We start from the raw sequence: 22,203 nt of genomic DNA, 5'->3' as shown, positions 1-22,203 counted from the left end.
AATGATTTTATTTATTTATATTATTTAACTATTTTTTATTTAATACTTTTAATGGAATTATTGACTACTGGCCAGTAAGCTTAACTAATTTGGTACTGGGGCGGCACGGTAGCTTGGTGAGTAGCACTGTTGTCTCAAAACAAGAAGGTCTTGGGTTTGATTCCCAGGTTTGCATTTTCTCCCCATGTCTGTGTGGGTTTCCTCCGGGAGCTCTGGTTTCCTCCCATAGTCCAATGATGTGCAAGTGAGGTGAATTAGAGATACAAAATTGTCCATTACTGTGTTTGACATTAACTCTTGTGTAACCAGTATCTACCTGTCCTGTCAGGAATGTTACCAAATTGTGTTAAAATTCTAAATAAAATGAATCCTAATAAATAAAATACAATTTGGTACTGACATCCTTATTATCCCTATATAGTAACTCTTTGCAAGCTTCTTTTGTCAACTTGTGCTAAATAACGTTGGTCTAATAAAAGTGACTTTATATCCTACTTATGTTATACACAGTCTCATATAAGTTGATTCATCCCCAGAATATATTGTAACGTTCCATTGTGAAACAATGACATTACTCTGTCATAACTGTCACAAAATACAACTACATCACAACTTTGCCCTTCACATACAGTGTGGTTTGGACCCAAATTTGCTTGAAGCATGCCCCAGAACATTGTTTCCTAAAAATATTACAGATTGTTAGCCTTAAACTCTAAAGCATCTCTCAAGCGGACTTTAGATCTAAGTGGACTCAGGTCCCAAACATAAGTATCAGTAAATCAATGGGTTTAGCATTCTCCTCTGAGACTGTTCAGCTGCTCAGTGTCGTCCAGATTTAATATAAAGTACAAGCATTTTCCCCAGATTAGCTTCACTTTTTTGCATGACACTGAAACTATGGCAACACATTTCCATTTCCCTGTAATCCATTTTACCTGTTCACACATTTGCGGTTTCTAATTTTTTTTTTCTTCGTTTGTTATTTTACAGGCTCGCTGATGTACCTGAATGAGGCCACGCTGCTAAACAACGTCCGTGTGCGCTACAGTAAAGACAAAATTTATGTATGTACTGAACACCAATCAGAACCTGCAGTTCTTACTGTCTAGCTTTGTCAGTGTCCGAGTTGCTTACTGACGTTACATGATTATGAACTATTGTATAGTTGCTATTGCGCTTGAGTGGCACAGCAGTCTATTACACTAGCTTTCCAGCTCTAATATATGGGTCTGGTCTGGTTGGTGGCTAAAGCCCTGTGTTGGATTGGGAATGGTTTTGGATTGGCTGAATCAAGTCCTGACGTTAATCCTATTTAAAATATGTGGACTGTACTGGAAGGTCAGGTTTAGTCTGGAAAACCAAAACATTTGCTTAATCTTCACCAACTCTGCCAAGTATAGTGGTCAAACATCCAACCATTGTTCTCCTAGAAGCCTGTTGATGGCTATCAAAAGAAAATGTTTGGAACACCGGTTTATGTTCCAAAATCCCATGAAACCAACATCCTGTACAAGTTAAATTTTATTTTACTTTAACTTTAATATGTTGTAATTGTTTACTTTGTTGTAATTTGTCTGTGTTGGTACTAGGCATTAAAAAAGGACGACAGATCACACCTTGGTGTATTTTTATAATCCCTGTATCTTGTTGGAAATGTATTTGCATACATTTACATTTTTGTCTATAGACAACCAGTCATCCAGTACAGAAAGAGCACCAGTATGGTTTTACCACACTGTGTACAGAAAAACATCATCAGCTTTTTCTCTGTAAAAATAACCTCTTATTATACTTCGTACTCTTGTACTTGTCTCATTTCTGTCACAGTTGAGAATACAAGTTCATTTTATAATGTACACAGATCATATAGATGCACCTTGTAGGTAAACAATTACTAAATCTAGCCCATTTTGAGCACTTTCTTGGCACACCATGGTCATTCATCAGTGGCTAAAGGACTTGTGGTCCCACCATGCAGTAAGGGCAGTGATAGCTCAGTGGTTAAGGTACTGGACTAGTAAACAGAAGGTTGCCGGTTCAAGCCCCGCCATCACCAAGTTGCCACTGTTGGGTCCCTGAGCAAGGCCCTTAACCCTCAGTTGCTCATCGTGTTCAGCTCATCGTGTAAGTCGCTTTGGATAAAAGCGTCTGCTAAATGCTGAAAATGTAAATGTAAATGCCTTCATGCCTAGAATTAGTTTAGACCTGAATAAGACCTTGATAATTCTCTAGTGCCATCTAGTGGTCAACCTGATTAAATAAAGTGCATTTTTTCTTTTACCTGAGAAGCTCCAATAACAATCCAAAAAATTACCAAAGAGCAGTCTATAAATAGCTAAAGGGAGGACACAATTTGTTTTATTGATTGGTATGGGCCAGCAGCAATCTATGGATAAATATGTAGAGAGTTTCCACTATGGGCCAGCTGAAACATTGCAACAACATTTTATTCAGGGCCAGCGGGGCTGCTCGTAAAATAGAAAAAGGTCAAAGGTCCCAGCTGAAGCAAGTTTATTTATACCAGTTTGCCCAGAATTGTTGTACTTTTTAACCCGACTTGACTTCATAAAATGTGATTTGATATGCAGGAGTGTTTTCTTGGATTTTGAAGATTACCAATGTGTCAGTTGGTCCAAAAAGTGGTTTATGTGTGTTATAAAATACAAGTATTATTGCAAATACCCAGACTTTTGCTTTGATTACTGCGTCAGCTGCTGTTCTGAAAATCTACAGTAAATAAAGATGAAATATGTGTGATTTTTTGTTTTGTTTTATTGTATGCTATGTTCATATTGATCTTCCTTCTTCTGTCTACTTGTACTAGAGTAGTGAAATGTTTACTGTGGAGGCACTTCTGTAAGTCGCTCTGGATAAGAGCGTCTGCTATATGCCAAAAATGTAAATGTTCTTTTCTTCCTGGCGAAAAGTTCTGACAATTGTCACAACTTATCTTCTGTTTTGTTTAGACCTACGTAGCCAACATCCTGATTGCAGTGAACCCCTATTATGACATCCCAAAGCTCTACGCTCCTGAAACCATTAAGCAGTACCAGGGCAGGTCGCTGGGCACGCTCCCCCCACACGTCTACGCCATCGGTGAGTGAAGGAGAGAAAAGAAAATCTGAAGTAGCTACACTGTTAATGCTGTCCTAATCAGGTATAAACCAGGACGCATCAGAGGTCCTTCTCTACAACCCAGGCCCTTCTTGCTGTGAGGCGACAGCTCTACCCACTGGACCACTGTGTCGCCCTGATTTTCGTTTTCCTTTGTATTTTATTTGTAATTTATAGTAATTAAATTAGTTTTGCACTGTGTCTTTGCCAGCTGATAAGACCTATCGGGACATGAAGGTGCTAAAAATGAGTCAATCTATCATCGTCTCTGGGGAATCCGGGGCAGGAAAGACGGAAAACACCAAGTTTGTTCTGCGGTAAGAACATAATCCTATTTTTCACTACTTAATCTTTAGCTTACTGTCTGTCTTTAAATAATGCAGTCCATACCACTAAATCATCTTTTACATTAATATTTATATAAATCTTTTTAGTTAATGTTTGTCTTTTCTTCCCTTTATAGGTATTTAACCACGTCATATGGGACAGGTCAAGACATCGATGAGAGGATAGTGGAAGGTGGGTGTGTTTGCCATGTTGCACTGTTAAAACAAAAAAAAAAATCACAAAAATACAAACGTCCTTTATCTGTTTAACCTTCCTCTGACAACTCCAGGTTTCTCCCACCACCCAAAACATGTAGATGAAGTAAAATTAAAATTGCCTCTGAGAATGAGTGACTGGATAAGCCTCAGTGGTCTGTAATTAATTGATGGACTGTCCCTTGATTCTGTGGAGAACTTCTCTTAATTTTATCTAAACAAAATGCTTCCAGACTCATTGACTTTCATTCAACAAATATTTCACATTTCACAATTAATGATTCTCAGTTTGGGTCGTACAGACTACTACAGTACAAGCAGAAACACACAGACACGCATTACTACTGCTTTACTGACAGAGGTTTATTTATTAACAGGTTTTGTCCCACGTGTGTGTGTGTGTTTGTGTTTTTGTGTTAATAGTATGTGTGTATGTTATATACTGTTCATTTAACACACTTAATGGTAAACTTTACCTTTATTTACAGCAAATCCTCTCCTGGAGGCGTTTGGAAATGCAAAAACTGTCCGAAACAACAACAGCAGCCGTTTTGGCAAGTTTGTGGAGATCCACTTTAATGAAAAGGTACAGTGTGTGTTCTGTACTGTTTATTCCCCTTATTTCTAGCAAGCATTATTTATAGTACAGTATAGTCATGTCTGTTGTTTATAGGTATGTATTTGTACTGCATATTAACATACATGTGTACTGTATGCTAACATACATATGTACTGAATACAAGTGTATATGTGTACCATATACTGGTGTACATGTGTACCATATACAGGTGTACAGTTTTCATTTACATTTGTGGCATTTAGCAGATGCTTTTATCCGAAGCTTCCCTGTGTCTGTGTGGGTTTCCTCTGGGAGCTCTGGTTTCCTCCCACAGTCCAAAGACATGCAAGTGAGGTGAATTGGAGATACCAAATTGTCCATGACTGTGTTTGACATTAAAGACTCGAACTGATGAATCTTGTGTGACGAGTAACTACGTGTCCTGTCATAAATATAACCTAAGTGTGTAAAACATGACGATAATATCCGACACGTAAAACTTAAGACAAAATTACTGTAAGTACTTAAAATATAAACCAAGAGAGTTTTCCAGTTGTAGGCTGGTTGACCATGGGACGTAATACATACATTAACATGTATGTAGCTTGCTTGTTTATCTAGTTATCTAGTTACTGATTGTGTTCTGGTGTGTAGAATGCTGTGGTTGGAGGTTTCGTATCTCACTACCTTCTGGAGAAATCACGTATCTGCACTCAGGGTCAGGAGGAGAGGAACTACCACGTCTTCTACAGGCTGTGTGCTGGAGCGCCTGAAGAAATCCGAGAGAAATTCCACCTCACCTCACCAGACTGCTTCAGGGTAAGTGGAGAACATACATGTGGTTGCGTGTACTATTTATACTACAATTACTACTACTACTAATACTTCTGTTGTTACTAGCACTTCTCCTGCTACCACTACTTAATCAAACACTAAGAGTAGAATTTACTTCCAGTTCTTCCACCAATGAAAACCATAATAGTAATAAATACCAGTCCTTATAGAGTGGTAGCTTGAAACTCAACGTCAATTGTTTCTGGGAGTGGCGTTGAGTTTAAAAGATGTTTCAAGGTATTTTTTCAATAAGGATGTATGGGAAACCTTCGGCTCGTGCCTGCGACCAAATCACAGCCGTGATGTTATTCGTGATAACACACGACCTCGAGTGTTCTATTGCTTTTATACAACAGTTTTTACAAAATAAAGAAAGAAAATAAATCAAAGAAGCCCTGAATTTCATATTAAATATGCTTTAATATTGACAATACCTTCCGCCAAAAAGTAGTTCCACAACGAATATAAAGTTTAACACTACAAAGCAGAAATCCCAAGTGGCAAAAACTCATTTCAGGGAGGTAAGAACAACAAGAAGAAGAAGGCAAGAACCTCTGAAGGGAAAAAAAGAAATAAAAAACCTCTCTCACACACCAAAGGATTATGGGTGATAACAGAACTCTTAGGAGCTGCTAACTAGGCTATTAAGCTAACTGTTCACGTTACAAACACATTAAAGTTCCCTACATAGTGCACTAGATTGTGTATCAGATCGTGGATTTATGTTCCCTACATAGTGCACTAGATTGTGTATCAGATCGCGGATTTATGTTCCCTACATAGTGCACTAGATTGTGTATCAGATCGTGGATTTATGTTCCCTACATAGTGCACTAGATTGTGTATCAGATCGCGGATTTATGTTCCCTACATAGTGCACTAGATTGTGTATCAGATCGCGGATTTATGTTCCCTACATAGTGCAATAGATTGTGTATCAGATCGCAGATTTATGTTCCCTACATAGTGCACTAGATTGTGTATCAGATCGTGGATTTATGTTCCCTACATAGTGCACTAGATTGTGTATCAGATCGTGGATTTATGTTCCCTACATAGTGCGCTAGATTGTGTATCAGATCGTGGATTTATGTTCCCTACATAGTGCACTAGATTGTGTATCAGATCGCGGATTTATGTTCCCTACATAGTGCGCTAGATTGTGTATCAGATCGTGGATTTATGTTCCCTACATAGTGCACTAGATTGTGTATCAGATCGTGGATTTATGTTCCCTACATAGTGCACTAGATTGTGTATCAGATCGTGGATTTATGTTCCCTACATAGTGCGCTAGATTGTGTATCAGATCGTGGATTTATGTTCCCTACATAGTGCACTAGATTGTGTATCAGATCGTGGATTTATGTTCCCTACATAGTGCAATAGATTGTGTATCAGATCGTGGATTTATGTTCCCTACATAGTGCACTAGATTGTGTATCAGATCGTGGATTTATGTTCCCTACATAGTGCACTAGATTGTGTATCAGATCGTGGATTTATGTTCCCTACATAGTGCACTAGATTGTGTATCAGATCGTGGATTTATGTTCCCTACATAGTGCACTAGATTGTGTATCAGATCGCGGATTTAAAACGTGTTCGGGAATAGAGTGTGTGTCGCTTGCGTGCACGTTTGTGTGCATGAAGCTTGTCGTTAATGGCAACGCGTCAGCGGAGTAATACCATTGTGGTGTGAAAAGACCGTGCTGTTATCACCAATATCAGCACAGTTAGAACGCTTCTCAACCAATCAGATTGTAAGGTCGGAACTAACTGTTGTATAAATACGAAATACATTACAGCTGTCAGTTAATATCCAAGGTAAACAACACGGATACTTGTTAGCTTAGTCGCTAAGCTAATTGCAGCGTTCTGTATTTATAACTCATCATATTAATATTGTAATACATACATTTTTGTCAGATTTCTTGTTTCTGGGTGCTTTGCTTTCTCACAACGTTACCATCATGGCGTAATATCCCTCGGGATAAGTAAAGTATCTGTTACCACCAATCGGCTAACTCATAGTTGCTAATTCGTGTTTGCTGAGTGAATAAACATGTACATTTTTAATAGCGACCGAATATATGTGTCCTTGTTAATTTAAAATAAAAAATAAATGCTGTTCTGTTTACATTTATAAACATAAAGTCAAAAGACAAGAGCACGTATTCAGCAAAACGAACACGGACGAGAGCCTTACTACGCATGCTCCGATTCACGAAACTGATCTACGTACCAGGGCGGTTTCGTGAATTTGCGTAAGGTGCGTTTGTGCTTAACTAATGTATAATTTACACTATAATTTCCATAAAATTGCCCCTATTTCTGCATGTGCAAAGAAACATATTCAAAAACTTTAAACATATTAAAAAAAATATTAATTGGATCTTATAGAAATTTTCAGCAGGGAGATTGATATGCTTCTGCTAGCTTGAATGGCCTCAAGGACACAAAACAAAACCATGAACTAACAATAAATGTGGTTTTCTGATGATAATTAGGCCTACATTTCATAATGCACAGACAAAAGAAGTCTTTAAGAATACAAATGAACCATCGTCTCAACTAAAGAACCATTGTTTTTAAAAGTGTGTAAATCAGGACAGTAATCAAGTACAGTTATGTAAAATTTCAATACATGTACTTTATTTGTACTTGTAAATAGACACAGACAAAAACTAAGTACTCTTGTGCAAAATAACCAACATAAACAATACAAACATTTACCACTACAAGTACAACATGGTCGCTGTTCCACCCGCTAGCAAACAACTTAGCTTCTCAATGCTGTTAACAGATGATCATTTATCCAAACAACGATCCCTGGCATCCTAGCTGAGTTTGTCTCGATATGGTTTCCTCTCATTTCGCGTCTGCTTCTCCAGCTTTTACTGCTTCGAAAGAGTAAAAATAAGTAATGCTGGTGTCTTTGCTGCTACTTTTACTAAACCGCTGACAGAAAACATATACAGTCACGCGTCGGTGACGTCACCTCGCTAAACACGTGACTGACAAAGCTTAACTATTAAATCACTAAACCGACATTCATTTTAATGCGTATTATAATATTGCTTATTTACATTGAAATGAAAAAAAAAATTGCAATTCCATATATAAAAATAATTATTTGCACTCGGTATTTATGATAGTTTTGTTAATAAACGGAAAATTGACCAAGTGAAGCGTTTTCAGAATATTTGTGGTGTTTCTGCGCCATCATGTGGATCTTGAACCGTTTTCATGTTTTGAGCACTGAGGCAAATCGCGTGATTCACTGTCCAGTGTTGCCAATTTAGCGACTTTGTCGCTATATTTAGCGACTTTTCTGACCCCTCTAGCGACTTTTTTTCAAAAAAGCGACTAGCGACAAATCTAGCGACTTTTTCTGGTGTTATTGGAGACTTTTGGAGACTCGAACGTGAAAACACACATTGTTCTGCAGTTACTGTCCTCAAGCACGGGCGGTCAGTATCACAGTCAGTGTTGCCAGATTGGGCGGGTTTCAACCAAAATGAGCGGATTTTGTTGAAAATTGGCAGGGAAAAACACACTTTGGCAGGTGGACAAAATTTGGGCTGGTTTGTAATTATTTTGGCAGCTTAAAATATAAATAAAAAAAGCTATTGCTAAAGCAGGTGGAATATGAATAGGTCTCCCTTCTCCCTACCTTCTCCCACTACATCCAACCCGTTGTCAAAAGTTTGATTGACAGGTTATTCTTTCCAGTCCAAGACACTGTTGCCACGCCCATCAATACAGTGATTCATATGTTAGACAAGTGATTTGAGTTGAATATGAAGGTAAGCAAGTCTCATATGTACGAGAGGTTGAACTTTCATTGCAAGTTTATTTTTATTTACATGCAAAGGGTTGTGTGTCCTAACAAATAATGCATTTTACAAACTTGGCAGGCTACTAAAAAATTGTCCTTTATAATGTATAATTACTGATCTGTACATTTTAAGATATTAATTTGTAGGTCATGATGGTTTAACTGGTTTATTATTTGTGAAATGATAAACACCATCTGCTTATCCTGTGTTTTGGGCGTTTTTTCATGCATTTTGGCTGAAAATTACTGTCGCAATCTGGCAACCCTGCCCAGAGTAGCTCAGTATTTTCTTAAAAAACAAAAACAAACCACGAATTAACAGAAGAATGTTCATTTGTAGTTCTAAACATATTTAGGGTGTTTTTTTTACCCACTTTTTGTCTTTCCCACGATGTTATTCCTCTTCTACAGCGTCAATTACATGCAAATGGATCATATGCAAATTAGGCAATGACGTCATTTAGCGACTTCTAGCGACTTTTAGGACAGCCAATAGCTACTTTCCTTACTGAGGAGTTGGCGGGACTGATTCAAAGCTTTGGTGCTGTTGTGTCTTGGTACGCGAACCGTAAAAGCAAGTCATTAAAAATAACGCACACAACAGCAAGCGTGATCAGTGCTCTTTATTATCCGCCATACTTATCCTTCACCCTTTTCTGCGTATCTCCCTTTTATGACCTTTTCTAACAGTGCCACCAACTGGTCAAACCAAGTAACAGTGTTTATGAACATGTACTTTTCCAAATGTAACACAATACATAAAGACTGTATACAGAACACAACAGGTGCTGTCCCGTTTCTCACTGACTATTTAAGAGACAGACAAACCCCTGATCACTCTTTGAGTCTCAGAGAATTGTACATGACAAATTTCAACGCAATGCTTTAATAAGTAAAGATAATTATTTGCAGATGAAAACAAATATACCGAGGGTTCGTATGTTCCACAGTGTTGAGTAGCTGCAGGCTGCAATCCATATGGCAAGCCGTTTTAGCTTTTAATCCTCTTTTTCTTGATATTAGGAATTCAATTTTTGATATCAAGAATTAAATTCTTACTAGTAAAAATTGAATTCTTACTAGTAAAAATTTATTTTTTGATATCAAAATTAAATTTTAACTAGTAAAAATTTAGTGTTTGATATCCAGAATTAAATTCTTACTAGTAAAAATGGAATTCTTACTAGTAAAAATATATTTTTTGATATCAAGAATTAAATTCTAACTAGTAAAAATTTGATTTTTGATATCCAGAATTAAATTTTTACTAGTAAGAATTGAATTATTACATGTTCTAATGATAATTAGGTGATTTGCATGGGGATTTAAAGGCGGGGCTAACTTGCTTTTCTTAAAGAGACAACATCATGAACCACATGTACTGCAAGCCATTGTAAACAAAATAGTAAAGGTTGTACATTACAGATTTTGCAGCATACTCGAGCATTTACATTAAAAAATAAACATTTTTAAAAACTGCAGACTGAAAATCTAACATCTAACCCTTAAATCTATGCTCTATCACGTAATCTACATATCAGTATTAAACCACATTTCTTTTGTAACGCAGACGTCTTAATAATGTACGGAATGATGTGTATGAAAGCTGTAAAATGTAACATCACTTCATTATTGCATCCCAACTCTCTCACATCAACACTTTACAAAGTCAACTACACTAATGAACAACTTTCTAATGGAGTTTCTCTGGTCCAACTTAAAATGTGCAACAGTTCAGTAGATGGCACTTGGAAACCAGAGACTGAACGGTCTACTAAATAAATACACATTTATTTGATTCCTCTATTAATGATGATTGTTTTAGAGAGAAAAAAACAGATCTTAGGTTTTTTAAATTAAAGACAATTATTGATTATTACATTTGATTTTCAATCACTTGCAATGCCTGTTTAAGTCAAAGCTCCTGATTCTCAGTGTTTCACATGACAGTGATTTATATACAGTGTAAGAGACAAAAATCATGTCAGATGTGTGTAATGCCAGGTCATTTATTTATCACTGTCATTTATCAAACTCACATTTTATTGCAGACTTGGCAACCCTGAATATTTGGAGACACTCCCACATGCAGTGATAATGAGCTACTATTGGATATATTTAAACAGACTCATTTGAATACAATTTTAACTAGTAAAAATTAAATTCTTACTAGTAAAAAATTTATTTTATGATATCAAAAATTAAATTCATGATATCAAAAATTAAATTTTTACTAGTTAGAATTCAATTTTTACTAGTAAGAATTTAATTCTTGATATAAAAAATTGAATTCCTGATATCAAGAAAAGGAGGATTAAAAGCTAAAACGGCTTGCCATAAATCCATTCTTAAAGCAACCAGCGGTCACTCTGCTCTGATGTCCACTTTCAATCATTTTCAGCACAATCAGGAAGAAGCTTCAAAAGCTTCAATGAGGCTGAATCTGCCCATCACTATCATATACAATAATATAATAACAAAACTAAATCACTGCACAAAAAAATAAAGTAAACAAAAGTATCAGAATCAGACTTTATTGGCCAAGTATGCTTACACATACAAGGAATTTGACTTTGGTTATACAGATGCTAGCAGTGCACGATAAATACAATAAGGACAGTCTTATACACAAACACATACATTCACACATTCATACCTGTAAACAATTAGCATGTGTAATTCACATTATGGGTCAAAGGTGCAAAATTCTGTGCAATATAAAAACTATAGAAAAAATAGAAAAATATATAAATAAGAAATGAAAAGTGAATGTGAAAGACCAGTGTATGCAGTGTTGTGAGTCATTATATAAGTTAAATAGGTCATTTGTAGATGTACAAGTGTGTTCAGTTGTTCATGAGCAAAATGGACTGTGGATTACTGGAGAACAAATATTACTGGAGAACAAATGTTTTAAACTTTAAATTCTTTTTTATTTATTTATTTATTTTTTTAATTTACTGACGGAAAATATCCCCACACAGCTTCTCTCTCTCTCTCTCTCTCTGCTATAGACCACTGAAGTCGTTTCGTCATTTTAACCCGGGTCTGAGATAAATTTTGAATGGGAAATATGAATGGAGATTTCGCAAATTGCCTCTCTCGCATCCTGTAGTCATAAAAAATGTTCCAGAGCTGTTACGTTTTGTTTTATCGAGATTCTTCTGTCTATTATCACTGGATCCTCTGAATTATGAAGTCGTTAAAGAGTCAAAATATGAATATTGCTACATGTAAGCTAATGTTACTGCGCACTGAATTGACGTCACTAACCACTTACACTTTCTTGTATAAGTCTCTTAAATAACCACACGAAGCAGCGCGATTCACCAGTGTAACAGTGGAGTGATATTCACAAGTTTTGGTTGATATTTTTAGTAGCTAGGTACATTAAAGTAGAAAGCAAGGATGGTTGGGTGTTACGCCTTTGGTTGTACTCACCAAAAGCGAGCCGCTCGTTCCGTTGATTTGATTGGTGTAGTTCAGTGACGTCTAATTAATGCGCAGTAGCATTAGCTTTCTTGTAGCATTATTAGTATTACGACCCTTTAACAACCTCGTAATTCAGAGGATCCAGTGATGTACAGGAGAAAAATGTACACAGGACAAAACGTACAGGGTTCTGAACATGTTTATTTAGCACAGGATGCGTTAGAGTCGATTTTTTTTAAAACCCCGTTCATTTTTCCTATAGGAAATCTAGGTTAGACCCGGGTCTCCAAATATGGGCATAACGAGGACTACAGAATGACGCACGACTTCAGTGGTCTATTTATGCTTGGTGGTCTCCTGTGCCGCTTAGTCACGTGACATTTTTATTACTGACCGAATATATGTGTCCTTGTTAATTAAAAATAAAAAATAGATGCTGTTCTGTTTACATTTATAAGCACAAAGTCAAAAGAAAAGAGCACATTCGTCAAAACAAACACGGAATGAGAGCCTCACTACGCATGCGCAGACGGAATGATTCGTTTACGTAGGGTGCGTAAGGTGCGTCCGCTTTACGTGACGGTACCACAACAACACAGCAGAGCAGGAGGGGAGGGGCCAGGTGAGCATGTAAGATGTGAGGGGGCGGAGTCTGTACAGACACGGTGTTTACTTCTGATGAAACGGGAGAAACGTGCTGAATGTTGCAGAGATAAAGTAAAACTAAAGTATCGATCCCATCACACTAGTATCGATCCGATTGTAATGCCAACGTTGGTATTGATAATATCGATATTTGGATCGATCCGCCCGCCTAGCTGAAAAGATGACATAGCACTCGATTTGAATACCGTTTGTGATGAAGCTCATGATCAGGTGTCCAAATACTTTTGGATATTTAGTGGCAAAGATTTATATTTCTACCACCACTAGTAATATATCTACTACAACACACTCAATATGTTGATGAATGTTAAGCCACAACACGTTTGAGAACTTAAGCTCACGGCTAACTCTTGTGCAGAGTTCATTAAGCCCCTCGATTTGGAACCCAGTGTACCAAAATGAGTATGTAGGTGTAATTGTCGCCCACAGCATTCTGTCTATTAAATCATTGCTGCTCTGTGTCTAATTAGAAATTCATGCCAGCATGTCTTTAACTTTCTGTTCTTGTGTTTTGACTAAATAAATCGAAGCTTGAGGTCTGAGGTACATCGTGTTCATCGTTAATTCTCAGAATCAGCCAAAGCTAGTAATGAAAACCTAAAAATTCATCTTTGAATTCTGTTTAGGAAACCACTAGATGGCAGAATGGTCCAAGCTGAAAAATGATCCTACCCAGTCCCTGAATCAGTCTTTAGCTCATAGTCGGTATTGGGTTGCAGTTTCTAATAATTAGCTTATTTCAACATTTGCTGGTATTATGGTATGAAACCTGCAGAACATCTAAAAATCCCCAAAACAGCTGGTATAAAGAAATTGAATTGAATTTTTATATAATGGCCTATCTGAAGAACGCTTAAATCTATTTTAATGATTGGAATCTCTACTTTTAGACTAGATTTAAGTCATGTTAGTGGTATAAGATTATTATTAACATACAGTGGTAGCCTAGTGGGTAGGGCTTTGGGCTATCAGTCCATAGGTTAAGACTTTGAACCCCAGCTCTGCTATGCAGTCACTGTTGGGCCCTTGAGCATGGCCCTTAACCTCTAGAAAAGGTGGTAGCTTAGTGGGTAGAGATTTGGGCTATCAGTCCAAAGGTTGAGGGTTTAAATCTCAGCTCTGCTATGCAGCCACTGTTGGACCCTTGAGCAAGGCCCTTAATCATCTCTGCTTCAGGGGCATCGTACAATGGCTGACCCTGCGCTCTGACCCCCGTTTCCAAACAACATAGGATATTAAAAAAAAAGAATTTCACTGGGAAGGCAGGAACACCTCGGACAGGGCACCAACTTATCGCAGTGCTTCGGCCACCTCCCTCCCACAGACATGGCTAATTGTGTCTGTGTAGACACATGCCATAATAGACCGCTGCGCCTTCCAAGCACCTATCGATGCCATCTTTGCGTCTATACGCAGGTTTTACCTTTGATTTTTTCTTTTAAAAGCCACCAGATTTACAGAGATAAATTCAATATCTCTAAATCTTAGGATAGGATGGAAAGAATGCCTTTATTTGTCATATATACATATACATGTGTACAGTACAACAAAATTCTTTCTTCGCATATCACAGCTTGTCTGGGAGTGCAAGGTCAGCCATTGTATGGTGCCCCTGGAGCAGAGATGGTTAAGGGCCTTGCTCAAGGTGGCAACAGTGGCTGCTTGGCAGAGATGGGATTCGAACTCTCAACCTTTCAGTTCACAGCCCAAAGCTCTACCCACTAGGCTACCACTGTCCCTAATCTTGCTAAATCTTGTAGCAAATTGGCTTAACTCTCCAACATATTAACACTAATAATTTTAAAATGCCATTTTTAAAACAGATGGGGTGTAAACAAGCAAGCTGCTCAAGTAGAACTTATAGGAGCATGTTTTGACAAGCATAGAGTGCAGTTCTCACGTAAAATAAAGAACTTTAATAAGAAAATGTGTAATGTATGATGCTATACAGTGCAGATTGTAACAAAGATCTGTGGAAAAGGTTTTGGGAGTGAAGACAAAAGGTATTAGACATATAAACTTAAATAAGTTTAAATTAGATTGAGGAATTAGCTTCATTTTCTTCAGTGTTAGAAAAGACTTTAAGTACCTCAATATACTTGTCTTACACACTGAGACCTGAGTTTTCAAATATTTATCTTTACTTGATATAATGGCAAAGATCTTGATGAAATCTACAAACTGTGACTATAAACTTTTATGATTTTTTACACTTTGGCTCACATTTAATCTCAGGCATAACTTTTAGGTACAGTTTGGTTGAATTTCTCCGTTTCCATCACCGAGCCGAAATGGAACCAAAGGATTGTGAGATCACAGGATGTCCCTGTAATCTGTGTCCTTCAGAGAGCCTTACATAGAGATAAGAAGCTTTTAAAGGCAAATGAGGACCACTTGACAGTGCACCCTGGGGGATATTAAACACATGCGCTGCTTGGGCTGTGAATCCGTCACTTAGCCGGTATAATATGCTCTCAAACCCCACTTGTGAATTCATTTGAGTCAGGAGGTGTGAGATACTCAGGATCTTTTAACTAATTAATGTTCTCACAGCTCCTGGGTGGCACAGTGGTCTAATACACCAACCCACATCTATTAAGATATGAATTCCAGTCAGTGCATTGCCATTAACAGACACAGTTGTTCGTGCTTGATTAAGAAAGCACCAATTTCTTACCACAAACCTTTTGCAGGATGTTTTAAGAAGGATTAAAGCTTATGGTAACCCATGACTGCTGAGATCCAGGTTTGACTTGGTGCTATTGGCCCACAGGGTGTCTATACAGACGTGATATGATTGATGCCCTGTCCAGCATAATACGGCCTTGGCCCCAGTGTTTCCTGTCCATTTTATCAGCTCCACTTACCATATGTAGACTGTAGTCCATCTATTTCTCTACATTCTTTTTTTAGCCTGCTTTCACCCTGTTCTTCAATGGTCAGGACCCCCACAGGACCACCACAGAGTAGGTATTATTTAGGTGGTGGATCATTCTCAGCACTGTAGTGACAATGACATGGTGGTGGTGTGTTAGTGTGTGTTGTGCTGGTATGAGTGGATCAGACACAGCATCACTGTCCACTCCATTAGACACTCCTACCTAGCTGGTTCACCTTGTAGATGTAAAGTCAGAGACAATCGCTCATCTGTTGCTGCTGTTTGAGTTGGTCATCTTCTAGACCTTCATCAGTGGTCACAGGACGCTGCACATGGGGCACTGTTGGCTGGATATTTTTGGTTGGTGGACTATTCTCAGTCCAGCAGTGACAGTTAGGTGTTTAAAAACTCCAGCAGCGCTGCTGTCTTATCCACTCGTACCGGCAGAACACACACTAACACACCACCACCATGTCAGTGTCACTGCAGTGCTGAGAATGATCCACCACCCAAATAATACCTGCTCTGTGGTGGTTCTGGGAGAGTCCTGACCATTGAAGAACAGCATGAAAGGGGCTAACAAAGCATGCAGAGAAACAGATGGACTACAGTCAGTAATTGTAGAACTACAAAGTGCTTCTATATGGTAAGCCATATAAGCCATATGTAAGTTTACAGCCATAACAACAGCCACTCTGCTGAGAAGGCTTCTCACAAGACTTTTGAAGTATGTCTGTTGGAATATGTGCCCATTCAGTCCAATTAGCGTTCGTATGACTGGGTGTTGACCAAGAAAGTCTCAAATGATGTTCCAGTTCATTCCAAAGCTGTTCAGTGGGGCCACTGGAGATTGTTTAAACCAAGCTTTTCATCATCTCTTCATAGACCTTGCTTCATGCACATGGGTAGTTATGCTAAATCAGAAAATAACCGTTCTTAAACTGTTGCTGCAAAATTGGAAGCATATAATTTTCCTTATATAATTGATTTATTATACCAGTTAGCAACTATTGTGGTGGAAACATGTGAAGTCAATAATTAAAAAGAGTGTCCTTATACTTTTGTCCATGTACTGTCTTTTCCCCACCTTTTTTTGGTTCTTTTGAATAGAATGGCATCAATACACTGAGGTGATGTATCTGGAGAGTCAGGCTTTTCATTTTCTCCAGCTCTCCTCTCTTTATCTGCTCTATCGATACACATTCAGTCTGTCTGTCCTTTAGGGCGATGTTCATGTTCACTTACCTGTCCGTCAGATCATCTTCCTCCTATTCTTTTCTCTTCAGTCTCTCTCCAGCAGAATGCCTGTCAGGTAGACCAGGCCAGATTCACCTGCTTCCTGTTCTTTACACATCCTGTTTTTCACCTTGGACTTTTAAGCATCACTCATCATTTATCTGCTGACAGCATCTCTAAATCAGTTCACCTCTTACTGTAAAAGCTCACAATAAAAACAATGTTGTGATGTAGGGAGCAGGAATTTGTTTATTGGATGAGTTCAGGTTGACTCGTGATGCCCTGAAGCATTCAACATTTCTTTTGTGTTTATCCTGATGGCTGTATTGACCTTATTTTTTAGTGTGAGGAAATCTCACCCTTAGTTATTCTGAAATATAAATAACGAACCAGCTATGGTACAGTGTCATTGTCATTTTCTTTCTCTGATGTTAAAACATCCTTCAAAGTCGCTCAGGCGGCTCAGCGGTGATACTTGGTAGCACACCAGAGCTGACATGCAAACTCCACAAACTCATACAGTATCATATACACTGATCAGCCATAAAATTAAAACCACCTCCTTGTTTCTACACACACTGTCCATTTTATCAGCTCCACTTACCATATAGAAGCACTTTGAAGTTCTACAATTACTGACTGTAGTTCATCTGTTTCTCTACATACGTTTTTTTTGTGGGTTCTTCAATGGTCAGGAATGGTGGAACATTCTCAGCACTGCAGTGACACTGACATGGTGTGTTGTGCTGGTATGAGTGGATCAAACATCAGCACTGCTGGAGTTTTTAAATACCGTGTCCACTCACTGTCCACTCTGTTAGACACTCCTACCTAATTGGTCCACCTTGTAGATGTAAAGTCAGAGACGATCGCTCATCTATTGCTGCTGTTTGAGTTGGTCATCTTCTAGTCCTTCATCAGTGGTCACAGGACGCTGCCCACAGGGCGCTGTTGGCTGGATATATTTGGTTGGTGGACTATTCTCAGTCCAGCAGTGACAGTTAGGTGTTTAAAAACTCCATCAGCATTGCTGTGTCTTATCCACTCATATCAGCACAACACACACTAACACACCATCACCATGTCATCGTCACTGCAGTGCTGAGAATGATCCACCAGCTAAATAATACCTGCTCTGTAGTGGTCCTGTGGGGGTCCTGACCATTGAAGAACAGGGTGAAAAAATGGACAGTGAGTGTAGAAACAAAGAGGTGGTTTTAATGTTATGGCTGATCGGTGTATATACTTTAGTAACGTTTTGCTTATGGCAAGCACCTCGGGAAGGTCATTTTGTCTTGTCAGATTTGTGCCGTCTTGTTTCCCCTTTGCAAATTAATCACTGTCTAAAGTCTTACTGAAGTCTAGTCTTATGCACCAGTCCACAGTTTTGACATCTTTAAAAACCTGCCTTAAAAAGTGACCTTTTTTTTCCCTCTTTCTTTCTGTATTTCTATCTTTCTATTTGCAGTATCTAAACCGGGGATGCACTCGCTACTTTGCCAACAGGGACACAGACAAACAGATCCTGCAAAACCGCAAGAGCCCGGAGGTAACACATTTATCTTCTGATTGCTCCCTACAAAAGTGCTGACCTTGACTGGTTAGGATGTCCTGAAAAAGAAAAGGTCCATCACACAACTTCCTCACACTAATTGAGTTGGACCCTTACCAAGTCTTCTGAAGGACACACACACACACACACGGCCTCATAACTTTGGGGAATTTAAGTCAAGGGATATAGGCCAACATTGAACAACAGTGCTGCAAAAGGCCAATTGTTTCTCACTGTATCATTTAAAACATACCCTATGAGGCCAAAAGTATGTGAATACCTGACCATTAGCTTGTTGGACATCTTATTCCATACTATGGACATAATATAACCTTTGTCTCACTTTATCAACCACTTCTTATTAAAGGAAAGCTTTAATAATTCTCTCGTGAGTTCGAATCTCAGCTCTGCTACGTCGGACTGGGCACCTACACAGACAATGATTGGCTCGTTCTTAGAGAGGGTGCCGGAGAGGATTCCTCATAACTGATGCAATTATGACCTATTCAGTTACCATGGCGCCTGCACAGCGACGAGGGATAATAGGGATCAGTGCATGACTTTCCGTGTGTGAGTCTGATCCACATATGAACTCGCCTCATGCAGGTGAAAAGATGCAGTCGGTAATGCATCTCCGTGTCGGAGGGGGCGTGTGTTAGTCACGGCTCTCCTGAGTCAGGAGTGGAGGTCAGCATCAGTAGAGAGGATGCGTAATGCAATCGGGTAATTGGATATGACTAGATTGGGAGGAAAAGTGGGGAAAGTTCTGTTCCGCTCACTAGAGTTCATCCAGACCAAACTTGGATAAATGCATATATTCTGAATATATTAAATCTGTATTATATTAAACTAATATTAAACTAATTTTATAGCTTTGTTAGCAATGAGTGTGGCTAAAACACCAGAGCTTAATAGTCAGGAAGGATATTCACATACTTTTTGCCATATAGTGTATTTTGTTTATGCTTAAAATCCATTTTTGTATATACAAAGCCAAAAGACATTATGTGTGTAAATTTGAAGTGTGTATATGCACTGGAAGAATAATAAATACCAATAAGCAAACAGGTTAAATACTTCCCAGTTCCCACTCACTGTACACAGCACACCTGATGAGATGGTATTGATGAGAAGCATGAGATTAATTTAATATGCGATTTTAGAAACACACAGATGATTAAGAACAAGCCCTCATTAAGTGCCCCAATTCATAGCGGGTCTCTTGTGGGAATTGCCTAATTAATTCACGTTGTTTACAGGAGTCCCTACAATGCACTGCTTGTGTTCTCATCTTCTGAGCACAATCCAGCACTGTCATAATCAGTTTATTTATTTCTGGACACAATTTATTGGAAGAACTTTTATATCACATCGAAGGCTTGGAAACAGCAATATACAGAAAATGAAATGGATAAGGAACATCACATTCTTACAATGTATTGCTGTACACAGAGCAGAGGAGAGCTGCTGTGTCCCAAATACCATTCTATATACAGTGGAACCTTGATTTAACGGATTTCAGATTTAACTGACAAAACCTAGAAAACCAAATGTCCCGTCTGATTGTTTAAAATTCCCACGTGTCAAATTCTCGCATATCAAGACCAGTAGTTCAGTAATTGTCCACTAGCCGGCGCACATCTCTCTGTTTACATGAATAATTGGCTTTATTTTGCAGGTAGGCTCGCTTTGTTCTCGCCTTTCTAAGTTTTATGCTTAATTTACCCTCTAAATAAGTTCTAGCACTGCTCCAGTCGCCACCAGCAGTGCTTCATACTCAAAATAGATACTCTGAGTCCCCACTAAACGATCACGGCAAAAAAAAACCCATCTCCTCCCCAGTAGTACAGTACACCAATTTTAATATTTATTTACAGATTTTACATGACATATTTACATATCTATTAACATTGTTCATTTTACTGTTTTTCATATGTGCATGTTTACCACTTTTGGGGACCTTAGTGCTGTTTTCTTACATATTTTCACACCCATTGAAAAAAAACCCTCCACGGACCAGTGCACCCCCACTTTTAGTCTGTTAAATCAAGGCTCCACTGTACTGAAGAGTGTGCTGAATAAGATTACAACCAATTCGCTTCATGCTTCATTAGTACCAGTTAGATCATGTTTTTGACCAGGCACGTGCACAGATAGACCCCTAGTGGTGCTCAAGCACCTGCCCTTTTGCCCTGGATGAGAAAAGTGCCTTTTTCTTCAATCTTTAATATTCAAAAATAAAAATTACCCTCTCTGTCATCAATTCCCCCAAAAGTGTTTTACTGTTTTACAAATTAGACAAGGTCACTAGTTTTGTTTAATTAAAATTCTTACTTATTTTGATGTAAATGCCTGAAGGAAAAAATTTTGCAGGAAAATGTCAAGTAGCTCTCACAGTAAAGTGTTGAAAATAAATACAAACATACAATATTTTATAATTACAGCATCCTGGCCAAAACGCTGTGTAGGAAAAGTCACCTTTAGTCAAGGAGTTGTTTTCATGCAAGCATTTATACTAACATTTACATTTTTAGCATTTAGCAGACACTTTTATCCACAATGAGCGGAACATGATGAGCAAGTGAGGCTTAATGACCTTGCTCAGGGACCCAACAGTGGCAGCTTGGTCGTGGCAGGGCTTGCACTGGCAACTTTGTGTTTACTAGTCAGTACCTTAACCACTGAGCTATCACTGGCCTAGACCAATATATGTAGAAGGCTAAATATAATGCTCTATAATATAGAAAAGCATAAAAAAAATGATGAATAAATAGGAAAATGTTATTTAGCTGTCTATTTGATTTTATTGGCATAATAATAGGCCCATTGTTAACATTAACTACCCAAAGTGGGTTTCTGATTTGAAATCAAAGGTAGATCTTAAGTTGAGCTATTTTTTGATGATTATTTAATATATTGTTTGATTATTAAAAAGCGTGCACAGTATGGCCTTGTTTTTGCCTGTTTTTCATTTATTTATGCAATTTGATAATTTGAGTTATTTGATTAAATGTGTAGTGATTGTGTTAACAAAAATACAAATATCCTACTGTGTTTTTTAAAAATTATTTTATTACTAATTTTGGCAATGGGTGCCCTTTTTTTGGCTTGAGCACCTGCCCCCAAAAATGTCTGTGCTCGTGCCTGTTTTTGACACATTTCTCTTTAAATCCAACGTACTGAGATTATTTTATCTTGATTTCTGCTGTGTTGTTACTTTAAGGTGTGATTCTGAATAATCTTGTTTGGCATTCACATTCATTGCGCAATTCTTATACTGATCTGCTCTGTATCCTAACATTTGTATCTCCACAGCACCAGAAGGTAGGACCTTTGAAGGACCCTTTGCTGGATGATCAGGGTGACTACAAGCGCATGGAGGTGGCTATGAAGAAGATCGGCCTGAAGGATGATGAAAAGCTGGACATGTTCAGGGTGGTGGCTGGCGTTCTCCATCTAGGCAACGTTGACTTTGAAGAGGCTGGCAGCACTTCAGGTAAAAAAATCATCTTTGGGGCTCTCGGGTGGTTCAAAACTATTAAGCTTTGG

General features: G+C 38.2%; 1 protein-coding gene across 5 annotated transcripts in view; it reads left to right on the top strand.

The window, feature by feature from the left end:
- Positions 1 to 22,203, top strand: part of myo6a (myosin VIa) — a 128,464-nt gene that overhangs the window by 33,763 nt on the left and 72,498 nt on the right. For all 5 annotated transcript variants that reach the window (XM_063001872.1, XM_063001871.1, XM_063001870.1 and 2 more), the window contains exons 4-11: positions 991 to 1,064; positions 2,967 to 3,096; positions 3,326 to 3,431; positions 3,578 to 3,633; positions 4,145 to 4,242; positions 4,870 to 5,034; positions 18,571 to 18,651; positions 21,970 to 22,150. In XM_063001872.1, coding sequence (XP_062857942.1) covers positions 991 to 1,064; positions 2,967 to 3,096; positions 3,326 to 3,431; positions 3,578 to 3,633; positions 4,145 to 4,242; positions 4,870 to 5,034; positions 18,571 to 18,651; positions 21,970 to 22,150 — 891 coding nt within the window. The remainder of the gene's footprint in view (positions 1 to 990; positions 1,065 to 2,966; positions 3,097 to 3,325; positions 3,432 to 3,577; positions 3,634 to 4,144; positions 4,243 to 4,869; positions 5,035 to 18,570; positions 18,652 to 21,969; positions 22,151 to 22,203) is intronic.

Source organism: Trichomycterus rosablanca, chromosome 9, assembly GCF_030014385.1.
Source record: "Trichomycterus rosablanca isolate fTriRos1 chromosome 9, fTriRos1.hap1, whole genome shotgun sequence".
NCBI classification, from domain to species: Eukaryota; Metazoa; Chordata; class Actinopteri; order Siluriformes; family Trichomycteridae; genus Trichomycterus; species Trichomycterus rosablanca.
The sequence above is the reverse complement of the archived record's forward strand: the minus strand, read 5'-3'. Positions and strand labels throughout refer to the sequence as shown.